Here is a 25,412-nt window from a genome sequence, read left to right as displayed (position 1 = left end):
GACGGAACGATGACGGAAGCGAAATCAAAGCGCTTCAGGCCAATGAGATAAGAGCGCTCGCTTCACCCACGCGAGCCACAGCCGGTGCCTGGAAAGCGTGAATACGCCGCTCCAGTGGCAAAGCGAGAAAATGAAAGCCAACGAAAGTGTTTCGTGCCTGTCTAATCTAGGATGACTCTATTAACTGAGGACTTCTTTTAGATGGGGATCATTGAACGTTTATTACAGTCTGGGCTACATAGGTCTGATTAGGTGCAATGCATGGCTGCGTCTGCTGCGTAGCTAGTGAACTGTAGCTGTTCAAGTGGTGACGCCGCGGAATCCGAGTCGTCTGCCATTTGTCTATAAGAGGGTGAGGAGGACGGCGGCCGTCGGGCCCGTGCGCTCAGCCTATGGCTCAGCGCATCGCCTGCGAGGGTGGCTGGCTGCTGCTCCGACAGCGGAGGTAGCGGAGGGTGCGTTACCGTAGAGTTTACGTTACCGGTACAGCTGGCGCCATCTACAAGAGCGTCTTATAACAGAAAACAGAAGCAAAACTATCGCATACGTGATGAGCTCGCTCATATCTGATGGCGACAGGCAGACTTATGAAAGTGGGGCTTTCGGCATGCGCTCCGCCGTTCGCATTTCATTTGATGCTGATTGTAGGCCATGCCAATCGTTGACGCCTTGGCTTAGTTAAGGATTTCTTTTCCGGACGCCGAGGCGAACGGACGTGTGTTTCATGTGCTCCGTAGGAGTGGCTTCAGCGGCCCAGCAGGCCAGCGTTAACAGGATCTTTTGGCTCTGACGACCCGGACTATCAAGTGCTTTTGCCCCAGGTATACCCACAGGGCGAGTTGTTTTGAACACTCTTTTTTTTGCATGCCGATGTGCGTGAAAGACCATACCGTGTGGAAGACTTCCGTTACACACTGGCTAGCCTAGGCCTGCAGTCCAAGTTATCGCCCTGGGGACGTACCAGATGAGTCACGTATGGGCTGTAACCTTCAGAAACGGAGACGGCGTTAATAAGCTTTTGGCCACGAAGCAAATTGATTGTGAAGGAAAGGCGCTGCATTGTGATATATACTAGCAATCAAGCTTTGCGTACCAAGGTTCTCTGGATGCTTCCCAACGTGCTAGACGATGACATACGGGTGGCGTTTTTGCCGTATGGCAGAATGGCGGACGTATCCCGGGAACGTTGGCGTGCTCAAGGTGTACAGGACAAAGCACCCTCGGCGCGTTTGGTGGCTTTGAATTGGAGCACGGGCATGACAGTGGACGACTTGCCACATCAGCTCCATGTTGCAGGGGAACTGGCTCCTGTTGTGCGGGCAGTGCCCCGTTATGCCTGCGTTGTCGCAATACGGGCCACATTGGACGCGACCTTCCTGTTCTACGCTGGCAGCGATACGGCCACGGAGAAGAGCAGTGCATGAAAACGTATGCCTCTGTCACGCAGAAAGTGAAAAGGAAGACGTCAACGACCTGGTCATAGATGAAGCCGACCTTGAGGAATCTTCTAAAGGAGCAGAGAACAGTAGCGAGGAATCGAAGTTTCCAGAAGTCTGGAGGTGACCACAAGGCCAAAGCCAGTGATTCTCCGTCTTCCACTATACTTCTAAACCGGAGCACACTGCAACGAACACGTCTACGAGTGCAAGCATGAAAAAAGCTTCCTTCACTTACCTTGGTAAATCCATACGTGAGCTTAGGATATTCTGGAAATCCTAGCGTGAAGGCAGCGATACAGACTGCAGTGAAACTGAAAGCACGATCCAAGCAGATTTTATTTTTCGTGTTTGGGGTTCATCAGTATTCTTTATTCACTATAGCTCTGGGCTTTACGAAAAAAAAAGCTTTACGAATAGCTCATACAGTTGGCATGTTCATGGCGGTTAGGATCCATGTTATGCTGAACAAAGGGTGATGCGTTTCTTTATGTATTCACTTTTTATTGACACAGCTAGTTACAGGAACGTTACAGGATGGGTTGGAAACGCGAGTGCATTCTACAAGTCGCAAAGTGTTACCACAAAGAATAAATAATCTAGAATAAATAGCTCAAATGCCAAACTTGCTGCCACTAAGTTGCATTGTCAACTACCGCTGGTTGGGGAGCTGCAAGAATTCCCAAAAAAACTTGGGGGAACCTGTAAGAGCTTCAAGCCGTGAAAAGAAGGGTCCCCAAGAGTCCCGCGGTCCTCCCATTGTTGTTAACCAAACCCCGCTTCCGACACGCCTGTGCGCAGGCGCCATCTGACATGCACAGATATGTGCGCCCCCATTCGCGCCTGCTCGCGCGTCGCGCCTCGCGCATGCGCATACAGACTCCAGTGTACGCCCGTGTGCGTAGGCGCTTCTCCCGTACGCCTAGGATCAGTCCATCGAGTTAGCCCTTTAGGGTAACTGCTTTCGCTCTTCCTCTCCTGGTTTGTTTACACTTGTTTCCTCCCTCACTCCCTTATGTGTGCGTCTTCCTGTACTGAGTCCCTCACTCCTCTTCCGCAGCGGAGCCGTGGCGTGTGCGCACGTGCTTCCTCATGTCGGCCATGTCCCGAAAGCCTTTCCCGCAGTGGGGGCAGTGCAGCCGGTATTGGCGGTGATGCACCACCCTCTCGTGTCTCATGACGGTGCTCCGTCGCGCGAACCACACCCCGCACTGTGAGCAGGCGTGGGGTCTCTGCCCCGTGTGTGTCAGCAGGTGAGTGTCGAGGTGGGCCCTCTGGGTGAAACCCTTTCCGCAGTGGGGACACAGGTGCGATTTAGTCCCACCGTCCACAGAGTGCTGCTCCCTACGGTGAAGCGACAGAGTGGACGCTTGGTTGAAGCGCTGTCCGCAGTCCGCGCACTCGTGCGGCCTCTCCCCAGAGTGGACCAGCAGGTGGCGGGTGAGATGATGGCGGTATGTGAAGCCCTTCCCGCACTCCGGGCACACGAAGGGCCGCTCCCCAGTGTGGATACGCACGTGGGCGGTGATGTTGGCTCTGGGTGGGTGACAACGGAAGAGTATTCCAGGGATATGCACATAAGTCTGCTTGGGTGCAGCAGTGCAAAAGCATTTACTGCTGCCAATTATGTTGCCGCGCGTCAGTTTCTTTTTGCCTTTGCCGTTTCTAAGTCTTGTTTTCCCGCTGACTCCGGTTCTACCACATCCGAAGGCGCGGGTGCCGTTGCTAGAGCGTCTAGTAAGCGCACAAAATTAGATTAAATAATTATTTCAATAATTAAGGAATTCATCAATTCGATTGAATTACCGACCAATGTGTAATTAATGTAATTAATTTTGAGTAATTAATTCCATCCATTGTCACCGAATTAATCACTACGGTGAATTCATTTGTTTATTAATTTGGCAAATGAATAATTCGATTCGATCAAATAATGATTATTTCTGAAAAAATTCACTAGAATATCTAATTAAGTTGACTAATCAATTAACCCTAAAATAATAAATTGGTGACTTAATTCAGCCTTCCTAATTACATAATTATTCAGTCAACTATTCTATTAATTACCCCTATAATGAATGATTGACAGTTCGTGCAGACACGCTCTGGCGACACGCTCTGCGAACAGCCCCTATACACGCCCCTCATGAGACAAGAAATGCTATCGCATTAAGGAGTAACATAAAACTAACTTTTTTTTATGCCTAGAATCTCACGAAATTTTGCTCACGGATACATTTTTCTCTTTTGATTCGAAATATGCAATCTGGTCGTCTCAAATCTTACAAAGTCTAGAATGTATTTCGGTAATTTCTTACGCAGCTTTAATGAACATTCAAGTTGCATTTTGTTGCTTTTAATTAATGAATTGATAGTCAGAGAGTTCCCATAACCAGTGACATTCTTCGTTTTTCTCTAAAGGCATATCATCCTGATATACTATGAATTTGACACTGCAAATCGCTAAGCTAATTGTAAATTGCTACTAATACGTGGCCTAAACAAAATAATTAAGAATGTCATCGGGTATGTGAATTCGCTGGCTAACACTTCATGTAATTAAAAGCAACAAAATGCAATGATAAAGTTCATTAAAGTAATAAATTACCTAATTAACACTAGAACTTGATAACTTTTGATCTAAGACCACCATCTCAATTATAATTATATTTTGGAATCATAAAAGAAAAACGCATCTGTGTGCAAAATTTCATGAGATTCTTCCTATAATTAAAACAGTTTAAAACCCTCGTCTCTCCTTGAAAGAGAGATGGCCGACAGAGCATGCAAGCCTCACTGACTACGCAGAGGGAAAAAACTAAGATGCCCACAGCATGCGTGTTACAAGCTGTGGCAGCGGATCCAGCTCTGCTTTTTCCACACGGCCACTCCGCGCATGCGCACCTCTTCTCTACCAACTACTGTTTGAAAACCAACCGCCAGCTCTCGCAGCGTACGCTCAGTTCATGTTAGTGATGCTCACTTGTGACAGATGGCGACAGTTCTCAAGCATACTCTTGCCATTTAGCAGGCTCTGTTGGCGCCTGCCTCTGAACTGGATTATCATGTCTTCATCGCCTGTTTTCAACCAGTAGCAGCCAAATTTTCGGCACTCCCCAGAGGGCACCACAACATGTCTAAAAGGTGGAGTAGAAGTAGTAGTAGTATGTTTCTTTTCTCTCTGTAATGGCAGTGCATCCTGTTGTAACTCTTGTCAAACCCTGCTATTGCCCCCACCCCCTCCCGCCGTTCTTTGATCTAAGTAATGGAGAACACTTATTTGTTGCAAAGCCGTAGGTGTACGTATACATATTAACAGCACCCAAACAAGGCAAGGAGTCAAATCTTGTCTTACTTGTTATCGCTGGAGTAGGGGCAGTGAGTGCAACGGTGCCTTCCCTGTGGCCTCTGCGGGTGCTTGCGCCGCCTGTGTTTCTCCAGGTGGTCTTGCGCGGCAAAGAGATAGCCGCATGTGTTGCAGGAGAAGACCGACTGTACTTCGGGTTTGTAGATTCCATCATCTGAGTGCACAAAGAACAGACAATTTACAGAGAGCTCATGAACGGCCTAGCATGAGGCTCCAGAATCAATCTTCACTCATCACAAATTCACGTTTACACGAGTGCGCAGAAATGTTACTGTCGCTTTGTTTTCATCGCCTTGTGCAATGGCTTGTGCGAACTACCACTGGCGCACCTCTGTACTGGCAAGGACAGCTGCATGAATGCTGACTGTACTTATAAGCTATACTACCATATATGGTGCTTGCTTCAAGGATTGATTTTTCCGAAGATAACAAAAGAATGTAGTTAATAAGCGTTTACGCCAGGGCCGGCGCCAAAAGGAGGGTTTAGTGGCTACCACCCCGAAAGCCTGCCGAACCTCCCCAAACGTTTGCCTAGCGTTTCCGCGAGACCCTGACGAGGAGAGTTCCCCAATACTGTGGGCATAGCGCTCTCGCTTGCAGGGGAGTATTCGAAGCTCACGAAGGTGCATTTTGTTATTTTTCTCCTTTTGTTTATTTTATATTCATGAAAAGTATTGCCAGCCAATGGCGACAAAGAGGTTTGGTTTGGTTTGGTTTGGTTTATGGGGTTTAACGTCCCAAAGCGACTCAGGCTATGAGAGACGCCGTAGTGAAGGGCTCTGGAAATTTCGACCACCTGGGGCTCTTTAACACGCTCTGACATCGCGCAGTACACGGGCCTCTAGAATTTCTCCTCCTAAGAAATTCAACCGCCGCGGCCGGGATCGAACCCGCGTCTTTCGGGTCAGCAGCCGACCACCATAACCACTTAGCCTCCGCGGCGGCTCACGACGAAGAGGACGAGTTATTCTTTGTGACCCATTTGTGGCGGCTGAATTTCGATGGAGGAGAAATTCTAGAGGCCCGTGTACTGTGCATGTCAGTGCACGTTGAAGAACCCCAGGTGGTAGATATTTCCGGAGCCCTTCACTACGGCGTCTCTCATAGGCTGAGTCGCTTTGGGACGTTAAACCCCATTAAACCAATAAACCAAACCTTTGTGGACCAAAATAATTTACCTATTTGAACCTCCCACGCTTTCTGAAGTCAAATAACGCGTACTGGCTAAGCCTAGTAGCTATGAAAGTCCAGGAGAAATCTGAAAATCTGGCGTGTTTTACTGCAAAATTTTTTTTCTGCGGGCATCTTCAGATAGAGCGAAAGCTTCGCGCGCCTTTCGTTTGCCGTGAACGTGAGGCACAGTAATATGCGTTGTGGGGCTGGTTGGTTCATTCTCAGAATTCTTTTTTGAGGTGCAGTGAGGCACAATTCGTAGCGGCAACGACGAATTAGTAGTGAAGTGAGAGGCCCTGCTACAACGGGCGACGCCATTCTGCCCGAACGTAGAATGGCATGTAGAGGCGGGCGGAAGTCAGACGCAGTCACCCCCTGATTGGTTCGCACTAACAACCTGCTCTGGCAGCTTCCGGCGCGCTTGGCCCGAGTGGCCGTTAGCCAGTTTTTCGCATGTAAATCGCTCCGGGTCGGCCGGTCTTTAAAGGTCCATAGACACCAATTTTATTCGCATATTTTCTTCTTTCAAATGATGTGTTTTCCATTAAAATACATTGCTCACAACCTAGTATTCGCCTACGACCACTGAACAACTTATGACTGAATTTCTTCTTGATGCTTTCTCGGTTTCGGTTTCACCGGCAGAACGATGGCTGTGACGTCTAGATGTTGTTTAGGTCCCATGAGCCACGAAAAAGCTGAAGATAACCGCTGATACGCGCAGTGATACGCTGCAACACTTAAACCAGCCTGCTTCAAGAGCTGGGCTGGCAATAAACGATGTATCAGCAGTTATATTGCCGCTTTTTTAATTCCTCACATGACCTTATGACGTCAGAGCCAGCAGTGCAAAAAAAACATGTTGGAGTAGGAAATGATGCTGGTTGAAAAAGCTACTTTCGTTTTTGCATACATTAAGATCATCATTTTAATGCAACGTGATTTATTACGCAACTGACCCCTGACAACTTCTAAGTACTAAATTATGGTCAACAACACAGGTTACAAATAGTTTACCTCGTCTTTTGCTAAGTCGTCACAAGTAGATATGTAGCAGTACAGCTCCAATACGCTGTTAACATATACGGGCACTATGGCCAATACGTATTTCGTGCAATATTCATTAATTCCTTAATCGTGAAAGCAGGTGACGGTTGAATTTCTTTGGAATTGTGTTATAACCGCTTTGAATTATAATATTCACAAACAAGTGCGACTTTGTTTCATTTTTCCTTGCGTGGCGTTCGTCAGTGCTCGGAAGGGACTAAAAATTTTCAAGCCCGCATGTTGTGACATTACTTCCTTTCGACATATCTCCACGATATATAATAATAAAGAAAATATAGCCCTGCATAACTGTTCTCGATAGTAGGATAGAACTTAAGAAAACAGTTGTTGCTTACGCGCAGCTACGGTCCGCATGCGTCCTGTATTACTCCGCTAACTAATCACAAAAGTAAACGAAATCAGGTTTTAATGTTTGACGTTATTAAAACAAGCCATGTATCAAAATTCTAGAGCTCATAATTTTTTTTCTTGTGGTTAGTTTCCTGCTTAGGTAACAAGTTAAGTTTTAACAACAGACTACTTTTTCGTCGTGGAGGAATTCTGTGCGGTGGTCCTGAATGTGGGCGGAGCTTCACTGCAGACTTAAGTTGTATCCAGCTGCTCTGCCATCTGCAAGGAGATATACAGCCAGTAATATTGCTCACACAGTGAGAGGCTTTGCAGTCATATATTTAGGGTCCTTTGTTTCCGAGTAAAACCTTATTCCACCCGATTCCGACACCACAGAGAAGTTTCCTAAAAATTACGTGAAATCCGATTTCCACCTGCAAGTGCGTCTTCCGTAGTGAATGTACCTTCTCTAGTGCTCAAGGCCCTCGCCCGACAGTTAGCGAATACCTTGTGCTTATTCCAGAGGAGAGATTTATTCTGACGATCTTAACATCGTTTGAAGCCTAGCTATTACTCGTGAGGCTTATATATTTAACGACAAATTTGCAAAGTATAAGCGTAAGAAGCTAGAGCCCAAAACACGGGCATTTGAAGAACGTCTTATTCTCATCATTGGATCAAAGCGGAACCCCGCTTACGACGTCTTGTTCCAGTACTCTTGTGCTTAAAATGGCCGCTCTGTTGCTGAAGGAATGGTTTTGAGATGTAGAGAGATACGCGGGTAGAACTTGCATGGACGCAGAAGGGCTGCGTAGGTGAATATAATAATGTACACAATAATTTACACAGTTTTTGGTTCAACTTGTCAGTAACGCGCTCTTTATGAAGTAATGAATAAATATTTAAAAATTATGTGCCTCGAACAAAAATCAGCGCTTATACAAAATTTTATTTTGCTAAAAAAAGGCAAAAAACTAATTATGTACTAAATGTCTGATAAATAATCTGAATTATAAACCGATATTGAACTCCAAAAAAATTCTTTTTTTTTACACTCCGATTTTCCGAGGATTGAAACCTGAAAACGAAGGTCACATATTCCGTGCATGAGAAAGTTGGGATCCGTTCCAACGCAGGCAAAACCCCTGCAGTGCAACAGGCCTCAGCACTCGACTCAAGGTTCTCGTACACTGAAACACGTCTCAGGTGCATTCAGATTCTAGTGTGTCGTGCCGTCGAGAGATCATCAACCTGTCTTTTCAACATTAATCAGCTCAACCAAACCATTTGGAGCTGTTCATCGCTGGCGTGAAATGACGAGACCCTCACCTTCCGCGGTTGGCCCCGAACCTTGTGGCTTGCCGAGCAGCCCCAGCTCCCGGGCGAAGGCTGTGCCGTACCACACGAGGAGCTCCTCGCCGGCGCCCACGGCCTTGGGTGTCCGGTAGTAGATGTTGCCATCGCGCCTGAAGGCCGCCAGATTCTGCTCCTGCGGACTGGCCGCGCAGTTCACGTAGCGCATCCAGTTGGATTTGTCCAGCGGACGACCGTCCACCAGGAACATCTCGCCGTCTTTGCGAACCTGCGGACAAACCGGGGAAAAAAAAATCGCCCGGATGTTCTGTCCTCAGCTTTAGCATCGGGGCGCCCTGAAACACGTGCTCTATGAAAAATGCTGACAGAGTGAAGAATGGAAGGAACTTTCTAAAAAGAATGTTTGAAGGTTGATTTTTGTGAATGTTAGCCTAATGCTGAAACCTAGAAGACAGCAAAAATGGCCACAGCAATGACCTGTGAAGCTGTATTCAACAAAAACGTGCTGCATACTACGCCCTTATACAGAACTATGGCGCCATGCTATTTTAGTAAGGCAAACATTATGCTACGACAGACTTTCACCTGCATTCCATAAATGGAAGAGTATGCCGAGAGAGCTTCGTAGTGAGCATTTCGATGGTACATAGGTTAATACAGGTCTATCCTGGAAGGCAGCAATAGTAGGCCACTCAGTGAAATTTCCTTTGCATCATATCTGATGGCAGATATTCACAGTACGTGGAAATATGTCTTGTTGGTAACCATCTAACTGCCGTCGTAAAACACAGAGAACAGAAGTTCTCTAACCGCTGCTGCCTCAGTGGTTATAAAGAGGACTCGTGTCCGACGCACCTGCCAGGTATAGCCGTTGCCCTCTCCGTTGTCCTCCACCTTGACGCCCTCGTAAGGGCCAAAGTAGATCCTCTTGGGCAGTGGTTTCAGCGTGAACACGCCATACTGGGCCCCTTTGATGGTGGAGCGGCGGATGGACAGGCCGTCGGGGAGGGTTTTGTTGGCGCGAAGCGGGTCCCCGGCGTCCACCTGCGAACGGCGTGGCCGTTTGAGGCTGCCTACCGTTTTCTACAGCACTGGAAATGCACTGACTGCACTGCTCTCTGGAGCTGAAGTTTCAGACCCGACAATTCTCTTCATTTGCGTTTGCTTGAATGCGGTAGTCTTCGAAACGGGTTGACATAATGAAAAGACATGCACATAGTACATACGGGTGGGGTCAAAAGGAAAGGCGCAGCTGACGGCCTCGCTTAAAGTGGGAACCTGAACCACGCCGTCAGGGAAATAACGAAAAAGACAGTCAAAGGAGGAAGGCAGAATTTCCATAGTCGAGAGCTCCAATAAGATGAAGGCCCATTCTTATGCTACAGACAACTTTCTCGATCTTCTTGGCAAGTTTGCTGTTCGCATTTTTCCTTGACTCACTCTGTGTCGACCGAAACTGGACGAGGTCTGAAGACAGCGTTTCAGAATCGTCATCCAAAGTTCATTCGCTTCGCACTCACCTCCGCGTCCTTGACGTGGGTCAATGGTCCGTGCTCGGGGCAGTCGCCAGGGTGGTCGATCCCGCAGTCATCGCAAACTGGAAGTAGAGTATCCAGTCCGGGTTTTTGCCATTGAGGATGCTGACTTTCTACATCCAGTGCTCGCTTACTCACTTGTGCTCATGCGGCCAAGCCTCATTAGGCAATGATGGCAAAGGCATTTGTCACCGCACTCCTTCTGAGCGATTAAAAGTGCAAGTGTATCCAACTAGCCGCTCTGGAGTCTAGATAGCCAGGGCCAGCTCTAAAGGGTCTTTGCTAAGATCTCCTAACATTGTAGACATGTTGCCCTGCACAACAGGTATCTATGCACATTCTAGGTTTTCTATCGTCTAGGATGCTTTTTTTATAATTCTTTTATAGGAAGCGGTTTTTATAGACAACTCACATAGGTATTCCTCGTCGGAGCTGTCGTTGCATTCGATGTAGTTGATCTCTTTTCGTTGGCGTCTCGGATAGCGGGACCCGCTGGAAGATGTCTCAAGCGAGGCTGCATTTGATCACATGATACTTGTTATAAGCATGGCTTGTCGCAGTTTCAAATGAACGTTACGATTCTGAGATAAAAAGCAAACAACTAGCTGCAGCTTATCGAGTGTCATTTATTATATTCTATTAAAGAAAATAAAACCCAAGCATCAATCCCCCGCATAGTAAAACATCAAATTGTACGTAATCCGTAGTAATTAAGTGATGCCTGAAAAATTAAGCACATGCCATTGTGCAAAGCTCTGCTGATTCCTTCTTTATTTTTGTTTTGTTAGCACACGTCTCCTAACAGACTCTGCTTCAGTGACACTAAGCAGAAACTTGTCTGATAACCGCGTGATTGCGTCTGTAATGAACTTTTGCCGAAGAAGTTCGCCAGTTGTAACAATTCCAGGTGAAACGATTGAACGGCAGATCATGCCTTTCCAGCTGGAAATTGCTCCAGCTCGAGTTTCTTCCCCATGTCAAAATGTCACTACAGCGGGAAATTCAGCTAATTTTTTTTTTTTTTTCAGCAGAAGGTACCCCGGACGAAACTCTGCCTAGCCTCTATTTTTATTTGGGGTAGCCTTACTGTGTCATTCGGCTCTCTTTTAGGTAGCTTTCAAAGAGCGCAGGCCTGCATAGTCACGCACCCCAACGCTTAATACTTTTTTTTTTCTATTCTCCCCTTTGGTTCCAAAACAGCCTGCAATTATTCGTAGCGTATGCTCCCGGAAATCTACTGCCGCCCTAGCTCTTCATGGCGATGGGTATGTCACTTGCTTTTCTGGTCTCACTGAATACCCCTCGTTGAATATCTCTATTAGGGACAGTCGGGGTGTACATCAAGTAACTAAACAAGCGGGCTTTGCCAAGGAACGAGCACACTCACAGGAGGGCTGGCCGGACGACCCCTGGCCGCTGTCTTCACCTTCCTCCGCGTAGCTGACTTCCTTGACTGCACGCTTTGGGTAGCGCCTGTCGTCAGCTCCGTTTGCATCTGCAACTGAGGCGAATAACGTGGCATATGTAAGATGTTACGACCAGCTGCCACATACGCATACATGCTCGTCACAAAGGCCAGAATAGATCAGGCTTTTTGTGTGTGTGTGCGCGTGTAAAGCAAGGTGAATCCAAAAGCGTTGCCTATTATTTCATCAGTTTATGGGTTACGGAAAACTGCATATGTCAGCGTTTGGCATAAATCGTTCACCACAAAACACTGCACCGTGCAAACCAAAGGCGTTTGACCCGAACCAGGGAATGATAAAGGATACCTCAAGAGGATGATGCAATTCAAAGAGAGGCAGAAGCAGACAACGCAACCTTTGTGGAACCCACAAACCATCAGAAGAAGCTCATTAAAAGTCAGTAAACCTTATGTAATGAGCTAGCTAATCGGCATAATTTCGTAATGAACTGACGTCCGCCGCGACTGAGAGTATACTCTTGAAAAGATGTTCTATTTCGAACAGTCCGTTTTTAGGAACTTATCAAAGTGGTCGCTGGAGCACCGGAGATTACAGCGAATAAACAGATGCAATGAACAGACAATTTCTCTGTCCATCCAAGCGCGGAAGGGTGAGGAAACTGAGAACTTACCTGTCTCGACACGGTAGCCATCTTCAGAAAACCCTTTCTTCTCTGTTTCGGAACGGCGTCCTTTTACCGGAGGAGCCCACGGCTGACGGCGCCGAGCAGCGGGCTTCTGTGTCTGGCTTGAGCTCGCGTTCTTTGTAAGACGTGCCTGATAATGGAGTGCGCAAATAAGTCGCAATTAACAACGGCAAAAAAATGGCTGAGGCTTAACTTGGTTAAGCCTGGAGAATGCGAAGCATCATCGTGTCCCGTAATTTGGAGGCGCACAACCACAGCGACGGCGCGAGGTGGGCCCCCGTTTTTCCACTGTCGTCATGTCATCGTGTCACGTGGTGTGACGTCATGTATCACGTGATTTGGAGGCGCATAACCACGGTGAAGGGCTGAAGTGGTAGCTAAAGTAGTATGCTTCGCATAAAAGAACCGGGGAGATGTACTGAAATCTAGCGCGCCCCTTGTAGTAACGATGACAGCCATTCAGATCAGTATATGCGCGCAGTTTCGTATTTATATACAACTCTCGGTAAAATGCAGCAGCAATAAAAGTTGTTTCCTTGCAGACTACGCCAACTGTTAGGAATCCAAAGGCGCATAAAGAGGTTGCCTTTTTAGTGACCGACGGAAGCGTTTCTTAAGAGCCCTGTAGTGATGCCGTAAGTTACTGTAGTGCATTATTTATACAGTGCTGCACAGTACCCGTACGGTACTGCACACTGTTACAGTATATCTGTACGTTCAGCACACATCACTTCGTTTCCTCGTGTGTAAAGGCTTCAAACGTTCTTACTGCATCTTAAAGGGTCTCCCTACTGTCGAATACAAATAAAAAATATAAAAATATTGGCGCAGTCTCATCAGCCTAGCTATATGATGGTAAAAACGAGAATTGAAGTGGCGAACTTGTCAGTATTTCATGATTTAAATCGGTAGAGCAAGTGAGGCCAAACTTGACAGTTGCTATGTGCTGTGCTCAGACTGTATCCCTTTGCTGGCGGGCTGCCAGCTATTGTCAGCAGTGAATACACTACATTTCATGAAGAATAAGGGGAATTCAAACTTATGAATGTTGGAATTCAGGCTCATTGAATTGTTTCGTCATGCGATTAACGCTAGTGTACTGCGCGGTTTAAAATACTTTTAACGTCTCTCAATTTGCTGATGAATATTGACCGTCAGACGAGTATTCATTCAAGGCTAAACTTATCTCAGCTTCCGAAGACAGGAAGATGAAGGATAAGGCGTTACCAGCTAAACTGCTATAGCGTTGGCCCACTACAGGTTGCAATAAGGGCCTGCCTGCGTAGAACTAAACCCTTACCTGCGTGCCCTTGATTTGCTTGCCATGGTTTCGGGTCTGGGTTCCTGAAAGTAATCAGTAGAGTGGATCATCATCATCATCATCAGTCTGACTAAGCCCACTGCAGGGCAAAGGACTCTCCCATGTCTCTCCATTTAACCCTGTTCTTTGCCAGTTGCGGCCACCGTATTCCCGCAAACTTCTTAATCTCATCCGCCCACCTAACTTTCTGCCGCCCCCTGCTACGTTTGCCTTCTGTTGGAATCCACTTCGTTACCCTTAAGGACCAGCGGTTATCTTGCCTTCGCATTACATGCGCTGTCCAAGCCTATTTCTTCTTGATTTCGACTAGGATGTCATTAACCCGCGTTTGTTCCCTCACCCACTCCACCCGCATCCGTTCTCTTAACTTTACACTTATCAGTAGAGTGGATAAGGCGCACTAAAACAGGGATGTGAACTCCTTGTTTTTCCTGAAGAAATAGGGAAGGCGGACGAAGATTCAAATGCGCGTTCAAGGTCAAAGATTCCGATGGCGTTTCAGTAAGCATGGAATTAAACAAACAAAGAAAGCGAAGGAAACTATCAAAATGTTCGCAGGTAAAAATACCTAAAGCTAACAACAACGCGATAGCGAAACAAGCTCGAAGAAAAGTTTGTGAGCTCCGATCGGTGCTTAATAAATTGTGCTCGCCAGACATACAAGTATAGGCAGTATAAAGCTAACTTCAGCTTTTTAACGCGACAACGCTAAAGGTCCCATTGTCCAGAAAACCCAGTGACGGCGTTGTGAGAGAAAAATCGCGACGATGATTCTCGTAGGTGGTGCCCGGAGAGCGGTCACGTGACCTGGCGGCGCCATCATAATCTGACCGCGGACAGTGAGAAAACTCCCCCCAGTGGCAGGTGCCAGCTAAATTAATGATTGGTTGCTCACAAGAGCAACCTGGGTCGCATATGGCCAAATTCTGGGAGCAGCTGCCATCTCAGGGCAGTGGAGCATCGCTTACCAGTGCACCAGGAGGGATATGAGGACTCCCAGGGATCTACGAATGTAGTGAATGACATTCTGCGTATGTGGGCATTAACCCATTACGCCATCGCGTCATGCCCTCAAGGCGGAGCTTAAGTGTCCCCCCCCCCCCCCCAATTTCTATCCACCTTGTGACACAATTAAACAAGGCTACATTGAGAAGCAGTACTCAAAAGATGTGGATATCCGCAACACGCCTCTGATTCTTACTTTTACCGCAAATGACCTTTCCTTAAGAGGTCATAAATGCGGTTTCGTTTAGTGCTGCTTTTTTTTTGGTAATATTCGAGGACAGTAACCTCAAAATTTTGTGAGCACACCGTAACGATGGCGGTCAATAATCGCCCAATTCCAGGGGTGTCCATTAATTATCAATTTCCCCACTAATTTAGGCATGGCGTGATTAGGACAAGTACAGGTCAGGCGTATAACCCTACCGAGAATCTCTTCGGAAGAGTAGTGCACGTGTTACAAACATGAACATTCGATCATCATCGTCAGCCTGACTGCGCCCACTGCAGGGCAAAGGCCTCACCAGTATCCCTCCAATTAACCCTGTCCTTCGCCAGCTGCGGCCACTGTATTCCCTGTATTCATGCAAACTTCTTAATCTCCTCCGGCCGCCTAACTTTCTGCCGCCCCCTGCTACGCTAGCCTTGTCTTACGCGTTACGCGTAAGTCTGTGCGTGTGCGTAACGTGTGTGCGTGCTTGGGCGCGTGGGTGTGTGCTAATTATTAATGCGAATTTAGGCAGTCGTCTTGCAAAACCACCGGGTTTCTCCGTTATGAAATTCCATGGTTGGTCAGAGGGCCGTGCCGTCGATCGTCGGCACCACCAAATTTGAAGATCTAAAGAATCTTTTGAGTAGCTTCCTTTGGATTATCACATGGAATTACACTGATCCGACTCAGTTACTCACATCCAACTCACAAACCCGCATTAATTCACACAATAATATCCACTAATCAACTTCAATCCAGCCACTAATCCAGCTTAATCTACCCACTAATCCACCTTACTCCATTTTCTAGGGTGGGCCTGAAGTTCGGGGGGTCATTTGGAATATTTGTGGGTGGGCCTACTTCCAAATGCTGTTGCGTTTTCTTATTCAGGAATGTAGTGAATCTGGCTTCAAGTTTTTTTTTTTTTTTTTGAGAGCTGATTTGGTCGACCACCATTAGCGGCATGTGTACAGGTGGACCCTGGGTTCGAATCATACCGCGGCGGCTCATAGTTGTCTTTTTCTTCTATATTTTACCCGCTGCGGGGCCGCAGTGCCTCGTTTTGATGGAGGCAAAATGCGAATCTCCCATGATCTGTGAGATATGTCACCGCACATTAAAGGGACCATGAAAAGAATTAAAAGACGCTTGTAAATGTTAGAAGTTATGCTCAGAAGCACTGACACCAAGTATGAGTCTTCGGAACTGAGCCGGCAATTTATTATGGTTTTTTAAAAATCGCGTTTTTTTAAATTCGCGGGCCGATTGGTGTCTTCGTAGGGAGCGATTTTGAAACCAAAACCGGGAAAACAGACGTCACTAGTCCCATGACGTCGGCAGGCCACCACACGCTGTCATTCGCTCGAGCCGCGGCAGCTACGACGTTACGGGCACACTTCCGGTAGCGGTGAAAATCGTCTGCTCGAGGCGCCGCGCGACCCCCTCGGGCAAGCGCGGGCCAGGGCATTGCCTTCACGCATATGTTTCCAATTTACCTCTACCGCCTCTTTCTGCCAGGAGTTCGGGAGCAAAGAAAGCGCCGAGACCGGAGAGACGCTGCCGACGCACGCTGCTCCTCGAGAGTGCGACAACCGGAAGCCGTAAACCGAACGTCAGCGAATGACGTATTCATGGGCGGAGCCAATACCTCCTAGAAAGACTAGGAGGTATTGGCGGAGCCCAGTCCCGGAGCTGTTTTCTTTATTTTTTCTTGGTGCTCCGCGCGTATGAGTTGAGGGGGGAGAGGAGGAGCGTGATTTTTAATCGTCTATAACTTCGTTGTTATTCATGCTAGCTCGAAAATTCTTTCGCTGGGGTGACGAGTGATGGATTGCCTATCTTTACGTAATCTCAATTAATTTGTTTCATAGTCCCTTTAAGCGCCTGTAGCTGGGTAGCTGGTCTAAATTTATACCGAGCCCTCCAGTACGGCGACTCTCATAGCCAGCATACAGGGTGTCCCAGCTAAATGTAACCAAGCTTGAAAAAAAGACGAAGTGCCCTAGCCCCATGAGACCAACTGAGGGTTGTTGCCAGTCGCGTGTACTAGTCTGTAGTATTTTTTTTATTATGCAAACATGATTAATTAGCAGAGACTAATTAGCTAACTTTTTAATTATTGCCTTCAGGAAGAAAGTGTCAATGCAGGAATTGTAGATTCCCTAGAAAAATAACCGTTTGTCGTGTTTGCAGCCAAGTACCACTGATACAGCTTCTTTTATTGGACTTAAAAGAAAGCCCGCGAAATACAAAAAGAACCACGTGATAGGGAAGCAATTTCAGCGCTCCCAGATGACCGGCCAAGCAACAACATTCTCTTATCTTTGCAACGTTGTCCCGCACGGGGTTCGGCGTTTTGGGATGGTTGCGAGATTTACGCCAGCAACTCTCGCATGGGCGCTAGGGCGACCGTTTCTTCAGCGCGTGACGGTGCAAGTTAGCGGCACCACCACATTCCTATCACTCGAGGCGAGGTTTCGCGTGAAAAAGCGCTCCATGTGAGCCGCGCTTCACTTCCTTGAACAGCAGTGCACGCTCACTTTCCATGACGCATAAGCAGTTCCTGGCGCATATCTCGCCACCACCTCAATACGCCGAACCTTGTTCGGGACAGCGTTGCAAACATAAGCAGCCGTGGCCTCCGCGATCGAAGCGGCGCGCGCCGCCGCCGGACCAGATCGCGGCGGCCACGCATAAGCGGATGTTGTTGCTTGATCGGTCGTTTGGGAGCGCTGAAACTGCTTCCCTATCACGTGGTTCTTTTTGTATTTCGCGGGCTTTCTTTTAAGTCAAATAAAAGAAGCTGTATCAGTGGTACTTGGCTGCAAACACGGCAAATGGTTATTTTTTATGGGATCTACAACTCTTGCATTGACACTTTCTTCCTGAAGGCAATAATTAAAAAGATAGCTAATTAGTCTGTGCTAATTAATCACGCTTGCATAATAAAAAAAATACCTCAGACTAGGACACGCGACTGTCAACAACCCTTAGTTGGTCTCACTGGACTAGGGAATATCCTCTTTTTTACAAGCGTGGTTACTTTTAGCTGGGACACCCTATGTAGCTTGAGAACATGACGTATACCTACATTTGCATATGGAAAGAAACAACTCGCACTCACATCAACGAGTAGCTCGACTGTCCAATCTGGAAAGCTCACTGTTTACTCCACAAAATATTGGTTCAACATGATTTCCAGCTTGTATGCTAAGTCTTAAAAAACTCTTAACTCCGATATCGCTGAGGTGAAACCGAGACTGAGACGTGCATTTTGCCGTAGCAACTGAAGCAAGAAAGTGGTAGTAAAAACAAAAGAACTGTTCAGCACTTGACTTGTGTGGCAGTTATTTGCATACTTACGGGAGTTTGACTTTGTTGGAGGTTTAGGTGGAGCCGGTTTCGGTTTCATAAATTCAGGAAGCGGTGGCTTCAGTTCTGTAAATATGCAGACAAGAGTCGTACCTGTAATCCGCAGTTCTGTTTTTGCTTGTATCTCCTTTTATGCTAGCAATCAGCGATGTCTGTTTTGGCGCACGACTGCGTGCCATTGATCTTGGCCCAAAAAGCTTTCATTCAAACTTTCAAATTGAGGCGCCTCATGCAATTTTCTAATATGCACTGTTGTTGCGTTTAAAATTGCGTCATTCTGGTAGCTATGAAATGTACGAATCGCGGAAAACTGCTGAAGCAAGGCGTTTTTTTTTCAAACAGACAGCTCCGAAGGAAGGCAGTGAAAAGTGTTCACTCACCCAGCTTCACCATCAGCTCGTAGTTCTCTTTGATGTTCGCATACCGCGTCTTCACGTATTCCGAAAGGCCCTTCCATTCTTCGTCCGTGAAATAGTGACGAATTTCTTGAAAGTCGTCTTCGCTCGCCATATCAATCAATGCACGAAAGACTGAGCAAAGGTCTCTCTCAACTTGCATGCGTCAAATGCCGCTCGAGAAGGCTGTCGTCTGCTTGAGCGCTTGGCGGTTTATGCAAGAGTAATACTGTTTAGGCGCTCAAAATCAAGTTAGGTTTAATGTCCCGCAACTAGTACTTTTTGTTTCTAAAGTTTTTGCGATGAATAATGCTTCCACTCAGCCAGTATTTCAAAGAAGTGATTATAAATGATCACGCAGCAAGTGCAACGGTTGGCGACATCCGAACACTCATCTGGCCACAATAATGCAATCAGTTTGTCATTTTTTTTTTTTTTTACAGAGGCTTGCCGGAGGCCCATTTGGCCGCTTCGTTGTGTGGTAGTTGTGTTGCGTCTTTGGAATCGCTTTAATGTAGTGGTAAGGCTTGATAGGTCTCGGTCTCACTTTCACGGAATGAAGCTTAGCTTGAGCGCGATTCATAATTCGCTACGCCGAAACCGTGGCCGAGTGAAACAGTTCCTGCGACGAACCGCCCCATAGCCGCTTGTTTGAACAGCGCGCTCATCTTAATCGCACGCACGTTCGAGCGGTAAGGCTGGCCTTCATAATCGGGGAGCATAAATTTGCGTTGGTCTCATTGTAGCGCAGTCAGCCTGATGCGTGCGGTCCGACGTGAGTGCAAGTCTTTTGACTACACTGTTGATGAGCCATTCAGATAATGTGCAGTAGAGCTTAGGCCATTTCCAAAAGTTAGAACAGCTGTAGTTTCCATGTGTGCAAGTTCTGTTTATTTCTCGTCTATTTTGCTGTTCTGGAAAGTGTCGTGGCCCTTTTCTTATGTTTTCAATCTTGCAAGGCATATGCCTTAAGAAAAATGTACAAAAAGGAGTTGTCGTGCTTCTTTTAGTTCATAGTACAAAAGTCGTTGCCTGGATTCGCAGCAATGATCCGAAGCAACTCGCATGAGAAGCGCAGATTCTGAGACTTACGAGATCATAAGTGCAAATTCTGTTTTTCTTTCTCAGAGTTCAGGATATAATAATTTTGGTCCCAGAACATCACTGATACATATTTTGCTTCATTTTAAGCTTTTTATTGCGAATGCCCAGTATGGAGAAAGCGATGAAACTTCCGAAGCACAGGAGGAATGTCAGCTTTCGTTGTTCAAATATGAGCTTGTGTATGTTGCACTCTTGCATGACATTCGTGCATATCTTCTTTTTTTATTTGTATCTGTGCTCATGCCTGTGCTCATGCCTGCTTGGAGTCAAGCGACTCCGCGGTATTACATAAATCAAAATAAATAAATAAAATAAAAGGCCTTCACCAATTGTTGAAATGCTCATGAACCCGCTTCCCGTTTTCTGACTGCCACTGTAAAATGTTCTCACATCATCTTCCTGAGTATATGCAAACTTATATATCAGGCTTTGGCTGTGGTCACTTAGATTCTAAATGTAGCCGAGAAATAGCTTTTTACCCTGCCAGCAATTGTATTGTCTATAGGCCTTTCAAGACTCTTGGGAAAACCGGTTTTCTGGGCTGTGGGGAGAACTTGGGGGATCTTAGTCCTCTACTCTTTCCTGTACTACGAGCACAGTCTAGTGCCTAATATGGTGACGCCCGTCGAGCACTTTTTTGAAAAAGTCTATACTGTAAAGAACAAACTTTTCAATACCAAGTCTCGGGAGGAAGCAATTCTATTCGCTCAAGTGGTAATAATTCTGCATTACCTTCGTTTGTGAATTGTGCAGAGACATATTTTCATGTTTTGGTAGAAGCAGTGTAGACTGCAGTCTTTCGTTTTCTTTCCTAGCTTCTAGGCCAGCCTATCACATTCGGTCCTAATTGGGAGATGCACTTTTCTGAGGTAATCATTCCCTGTTGCACATGGCAAAAGGAAGTCGTTTGCAGTCTCTCTGATGCGGGTATATTATTGAAATATAGTTTTATGATTTTCTCAGCATTGTAAACATATTTTCATACCCTGAATGCAAGCCATTGCGATGTGTTGGTGTGCGATGTAGAGAGCGATGAAGGCGGCTGCGAATCTCGATGCCAACTAATTCTTTATTCTGTATTCACTGGCTCTCCAGTTCCTTCTCCTGGACTGCTTTCGTGTCTGTCTCTTTTCCCGTCTCCTACATCTTCTCACTCATGGTGGAGAGAATGGAGAGGTATCCATCAGTTTGCACAATGGCAGAACCAGAGCGCTGGCCCTTCTTCTTGGTGCACTACTGATATACGAGGGGGGACCCAAAAAAAACCGGATTTTTTGCATAAAGCTTTATTTATTAACTTTTGCACAAAATTCCTTCAGTCACCTTCAAAGTACTCTCCATGAAATGCGATGCACTTGTCAAGTCTTTTTTCCCACTGTTTGAAGCATCTCTGGAACTCTTCAACTTTGATATCATCCAGTGCCCTTTGTGAAGCTGTTTGTACGGCCTCCAGATCGCCAACACGCTTCCCTTTTAGACTTTCCTTCATTCTCGGAAAGAGAAAAAAGTCGCACGGGGCTAGGTCTGGTGAATATGGAGGGTGGGGAATGACAGGCCATCCCCGAGAGGCCAAATAGTTGGTCACTCGTAAGGCCGTGTGTGCGGAGGCGTTGTCATGATGAAGGAACCAGTCACCTGATCACCAAAGTTCTGGACGTTTCCTCCGCACATCCTCTCGCAGACGTCTTAAAACTTCCAAATAAAAGAGCTAGTTAACGGTCTGGCCAGAGGGAACAAATTCTTGGTGCGCAATTCCGTGAACATCAAAAAAGACAATGATCATTGTCTTCACATTCGACTTCAACTGTCTTGCTTTTTTTGGTCTCGGAGAGTTGGGAGACTTCCACTGGCTTGATGCTTGCTTAGTTTCTGGGTCATACCCGTAACACCAACTCTCATCACCTGTAATGACTTTGGTCAAGAAGTTTGGATCGCTTTCAATCTCTTTTTTTAAATCCCGGCTCAAATTCAATCGAATGTTCTTTTGATCCTGTGTGAGACTCCGAGGAACAAATTTAGCGGAAACACGTCTCATTTGCAACTGCTCAGTCTAAATTCGCTGACACGAGCTCCAACTCACACCTGTCTCTTCTTAAATGTGGTCGGTCGTGAAGCGATGATCTTCATTCATTTTTTCACGGATGTTTTCAACGTTTTCATCGTTTCGAGACGTTGAAGGACGCCCAAAACGAGCATGGTCTTCGACACTTATCTCACCACGTTTGAAGCGCCCAAACCACTCGAAAACTTGTGTGCGACTCATAGCATCCTCTTTAAAAGCCTGTTGCAACATTTGGTAAGCTTCTGTTGCCGATTTTTCAAGCAAGAAACAAAACTTCAAACACACTCTTTATTCTTTTAAATTTGCCATAAAGATTTCGCAGGCGGAACAAAACAACTGCAAGCGTAACACAACACTACGCTCAAATGTTTACCTACAAACTTATGTCGTCAGCACAGCTGTTTCGTGAAGGTCTCTACTAACCCCATCTAGCGGTAGAACTCTCTGCTACGTCTACGAATGGCAGCACGCTCACAGTTCGGTTTTTTTTGGGTCCCCCCTCGTATGTGTTTATGCACTTGATCTTGGAAAAGAAGCATACACCTCTGAGTTCTGCATTACCGATGATTTCAAAAAGCTGGTGGATGCATAAGAAATAAAACAGGTCAGAAGAGTAGACTCCTAAAAGCAATGCAGTGCAGAAAAACCAACCAGTTCTAAACACAGCCCCACGCTCTCAACACATGCTGTGGCAAAATGAGGAAAGTATGATGTCGGCTCAAGGAACCCGCTGCAACTTTTCTTACAAATGTTGCAAGTTGAATAGAATCCAGTTGTTATTCAGCTTCAGCAGTTATGCAAGCACTGACGCCATCAGCTTGCTTGCAAAGTAAATTTTGAACAACAAAGAGAGTGTAAGGAGAGCTGTGGTTGAAGGGGTGCCACATAACCATAAGGACGCCCATCAAAGTCTCATTCCTAAGCTAATAGCCTTGCAATAGGAGTGATTAGGGGCTAATCACCCTTGAAGTTGGTCACAGCAAGGCATAATTTTGAATTATTTTCAAGCTACCTTCACGACGCTGGAAATGGGCAGAAGAAAAACTACCGCATTGATTACTGTACGACCACTTAGGTGGCTGAATGCATTGAGGCATATATCTGAACTAAATTCGTTCCATCTTTCGGAAATGGATCAAAGAGTAAACAAACACGCACTGCACAGATGAGTGATCTGTCAATGCTGATCCTATCCAGGCTTTCATGTTTTGTGCTCATTGTTTACTCCTTATCTCATCAATGTATTATTTTTATTAATTGTTACTCTTGTACTTAATCTTATTCTTTGCTCGTGGCCTGTGTCGTGAAGGTGAGGCGAATGCAATATAAATATTAAACAGCCAGTTCACTGTATGTGATGAGGGCACTGATGAGCTGTGTGTACTTGTATGTAATGTGACTCTGTAGTCGTCACTGGCCCAACTATGCCCTCTTCAGAACAATGGCCTCCCCCATATCCCTCCAATTAACCCTGTTGTGAGCCACCTTCAGCCACATTATGCCTGCAAGGTCCCCACTATATTCTGCTGCTTACCTGGCTCTCAGCGCCCTCTTGTATGGTCACTCCCAAGAAAGGAAGAAGAGCGCTGCGATCAGCAGCTTCTCTTAATCGAGCTGCTGCTTTTTCAAAATATTTTGTGCTTCTGTGGCATTCATGGCAACCTCGCCATCACAGGCGATGGCGGATGACCCGTCATCTCTGCTGCGTTTGCTGACTCTTCTATGGTGACTCTCCTTCTTCTTCTTCTATGGTGACTCCCAGCATGTTTTTGTGTATGGATCCATGACGACCACCTCTTCAGCTGCAGCGGTGATAGTGCCAGGAAATGCTACCGTTTCAGGCTAATGCATAAAACATCATGTACGGCAACTGAATTGGGAGCCGTCCGTTATATTGATCTCCAGTCAGCACACCAATGGACTATATTCTGCGACTCGAGATCGGCATTGCAGGTCATACAAACTTATGTTAAACCAAGGACATGCGAGCAGCTGTTTCAACAGACTGTGCTCTTGTTAGCTGAGGCTTTTCTCCACGGCCATATCATAAAGCTTCAGTGGATATTGAGCCACTGCGGCATAGCGGGAAATGAGCGTGCTGATGCCGAGGCTTGGCTAGCACATGGTGATGGTGCTTTCATTGAAATAGCGTTTTCCAGATCTGACGCTGGAGCCTTGCTCGCACATTTAATGCAAGCCGCAATGCAGTTGCACCGGAACGATTCGAGCCATCAACAGGACCGCTTGATGCTCTAAGCTTGATGCTGGCTCACGATTTCATCTGTCATCTAGGGTAATGCCATGTCAGGGGACTTATTCCACCGGTTACGGCTTGGCATTGCCTACACCAAACAGTATCTTCACAAGATCGGGATAGAATCTCATCCAAATTGCATACAGTGCCACACTCCAGAGACTATTGGACACCTTCTTTGCGAGTGCCTGAACTACACTGATGAGAGGAGAACATTGTGAGCGACCGTGACACAACTGGACTCTTGCCTTCTTTCTGAAGGAACTCTTCTAGGGGCCAGGGCGAAACGTGCTGATTGGTGGCATGTGACGAAGGCTGTGCTCAAGTTTTTATGCGCAACAGGCCTGGATACCCGTCTGTGACCGGCTGTGCACTATCTACTTGGTTTATACACAGTTTACATGGTTTACATTTGTGTTTTCATGGAGCCCCTACTCCAGTATGTGTTAATGACATGTGTCGGCGTGTGTATTCAAGACATGAGTTTCACGTGCGTCTTCTCACCGCGATGTGAGTGCCAGCCAGTGTGTGTGTGTGGACATCACCCATGAAACTCATCGTATTATGCCATCATCAACCTTCATTCACACTTTTCCTTTCCTCCTCTTCCCTTTACCCTGTGTGGAGTAGAAGGCCAGGGCCATGTTAACACTGGCCGACCTCTCCTCCTTTTGCTCTCATTAAAATTTCTTTCTCTCTCTCTCTTGTACGTCTGCATTCAGCTGTAATAAACTCTGTTACCTAAGGAACTGTCGGTTGACGTCACTGCATGATAGAGGGCAATTAGAGCTCACTCCTCTGTGAATATTAACAGATGTAGCCACTCATGCTTCTCTATGACATGTTGTGAGAGAGAGAGCAATCCATTATTATTCAAATATAGAGGATGGGCTGGCGCAGGTAGTGAATGCCAGCATCTTCTTGGTCCAGCATTTGGTACAATGGAGCAAGTATACCTCGTAAACAGGGGTGCAAAGAAATATTGACAGTGAAATATGCCTATGAGCAGGTAATAAGCCATGAGATTTTCAAGCTTTTGCCTGAGATCTAAGCCATCCTGTGTGCTTCAAATAAGGGTTTTGCCTTTGTATCAATGATTCAAGGCTGATCTTAAGAATCATATTCTAAATAGAGAATAAGTGGGGAGCACTTGTATTGTAAGGTCTTCCTTTTTGTTTTTTACTGCTCTGTACTGTGTGTGTTTTCAGCATTCAAATTCCACTGCTTTCACTGTCAATATATATGGTACCATTCAGTTTGAGCTGAAATTTGTTTCCTTCCTACTGTAATGTGTGTACATTGTTCTTGTATTTTCTGGCACCAACATGTACTTAGTTATAGCAAGCAGAAAAGTAG

At 46.3% G+C, this 25,412-nt stretch overlaps 2 protein-coding genes across 3 annotated transcripts in view; one reads left to right on the top strand and one right to left on the bottom strand.

Annotated features, from left to right (window-relative positions):
• Nucleotides 1–2,422: 2,422 nt before the first annotated feature.
• Nucleotides 2,423–18,765, bottom strand: LOC149330025 (histone-lysine N-methyltransferase PRDM7-like). Its single transcript, XM_089559708.1, has 11 exons — nucleotides 18,622–18,765; nucleotides 18,233–18,307; nucleotides 13,636–13,679; nucleotides 12,321–12,465; nucleotides 11,611–11,724; nucleotides 10,636–10,737; nucleotides 10,209–10,285; nucleotides 9,544–9,732; nucleotides 8,704–8,956; nucleotides 4,792–4,957; nucleotides 2,423–2,972 (listed from the first exon to the last, which is right to left on the bottom strand). The coding sequence occupies exons 1-11, from the start codon at nucleotides 18,749–18,751 to the stop codon at nucleotides 2,480–2,482; spliced, it is 1,788 nt and encodes a 595-aa protein (XP_089415834.1). The 5' UTR covers nucleotides 18,752–18,765; the 3' UTR covers nucleotides 2,423–2,479.
• Nucleotides 18,766–19,073: 308 nt separating this feature from the next.
• The window catches only part of LOC149330022 (uncharacterized), a 34,507-nt gene continuing 28,168 nt past the window's right edge, over nucleotides 19,074–25,412 (top strand). For both annotated transcript variants that reach the window (XR_016285641.1, XM_089560735.1), the window contains exon 1: nucleotides 19,074–19,328. The gene's annotated coding sequence lies outside the window, so the exon portion shown is untranslated. The remainder of the gene's footprint in view (nucleotides 19,329–25,412) is intronic.

Source organism: Amblyomma mixtum, chromosome 9, assembly GCF_055824585.1.
Source record: "Amblyomma mixtum isolate Tamu chromosome 9, ASM5582458v1, whole genome shotgun sequence".
Classification (NCBI taxonomy): domain Eukaryota; kingdom Metazoa; phylum Arthropoda; class Arachnida; order Ixodida; family Ixodidae; genus Amblyomma; species Amblyomma mixtum.
The sequence above is the reverse complement of the archived record's forward strand: the minus strand, read 5'-3'. Positions and strand labels throughout refer to the sequence as shown.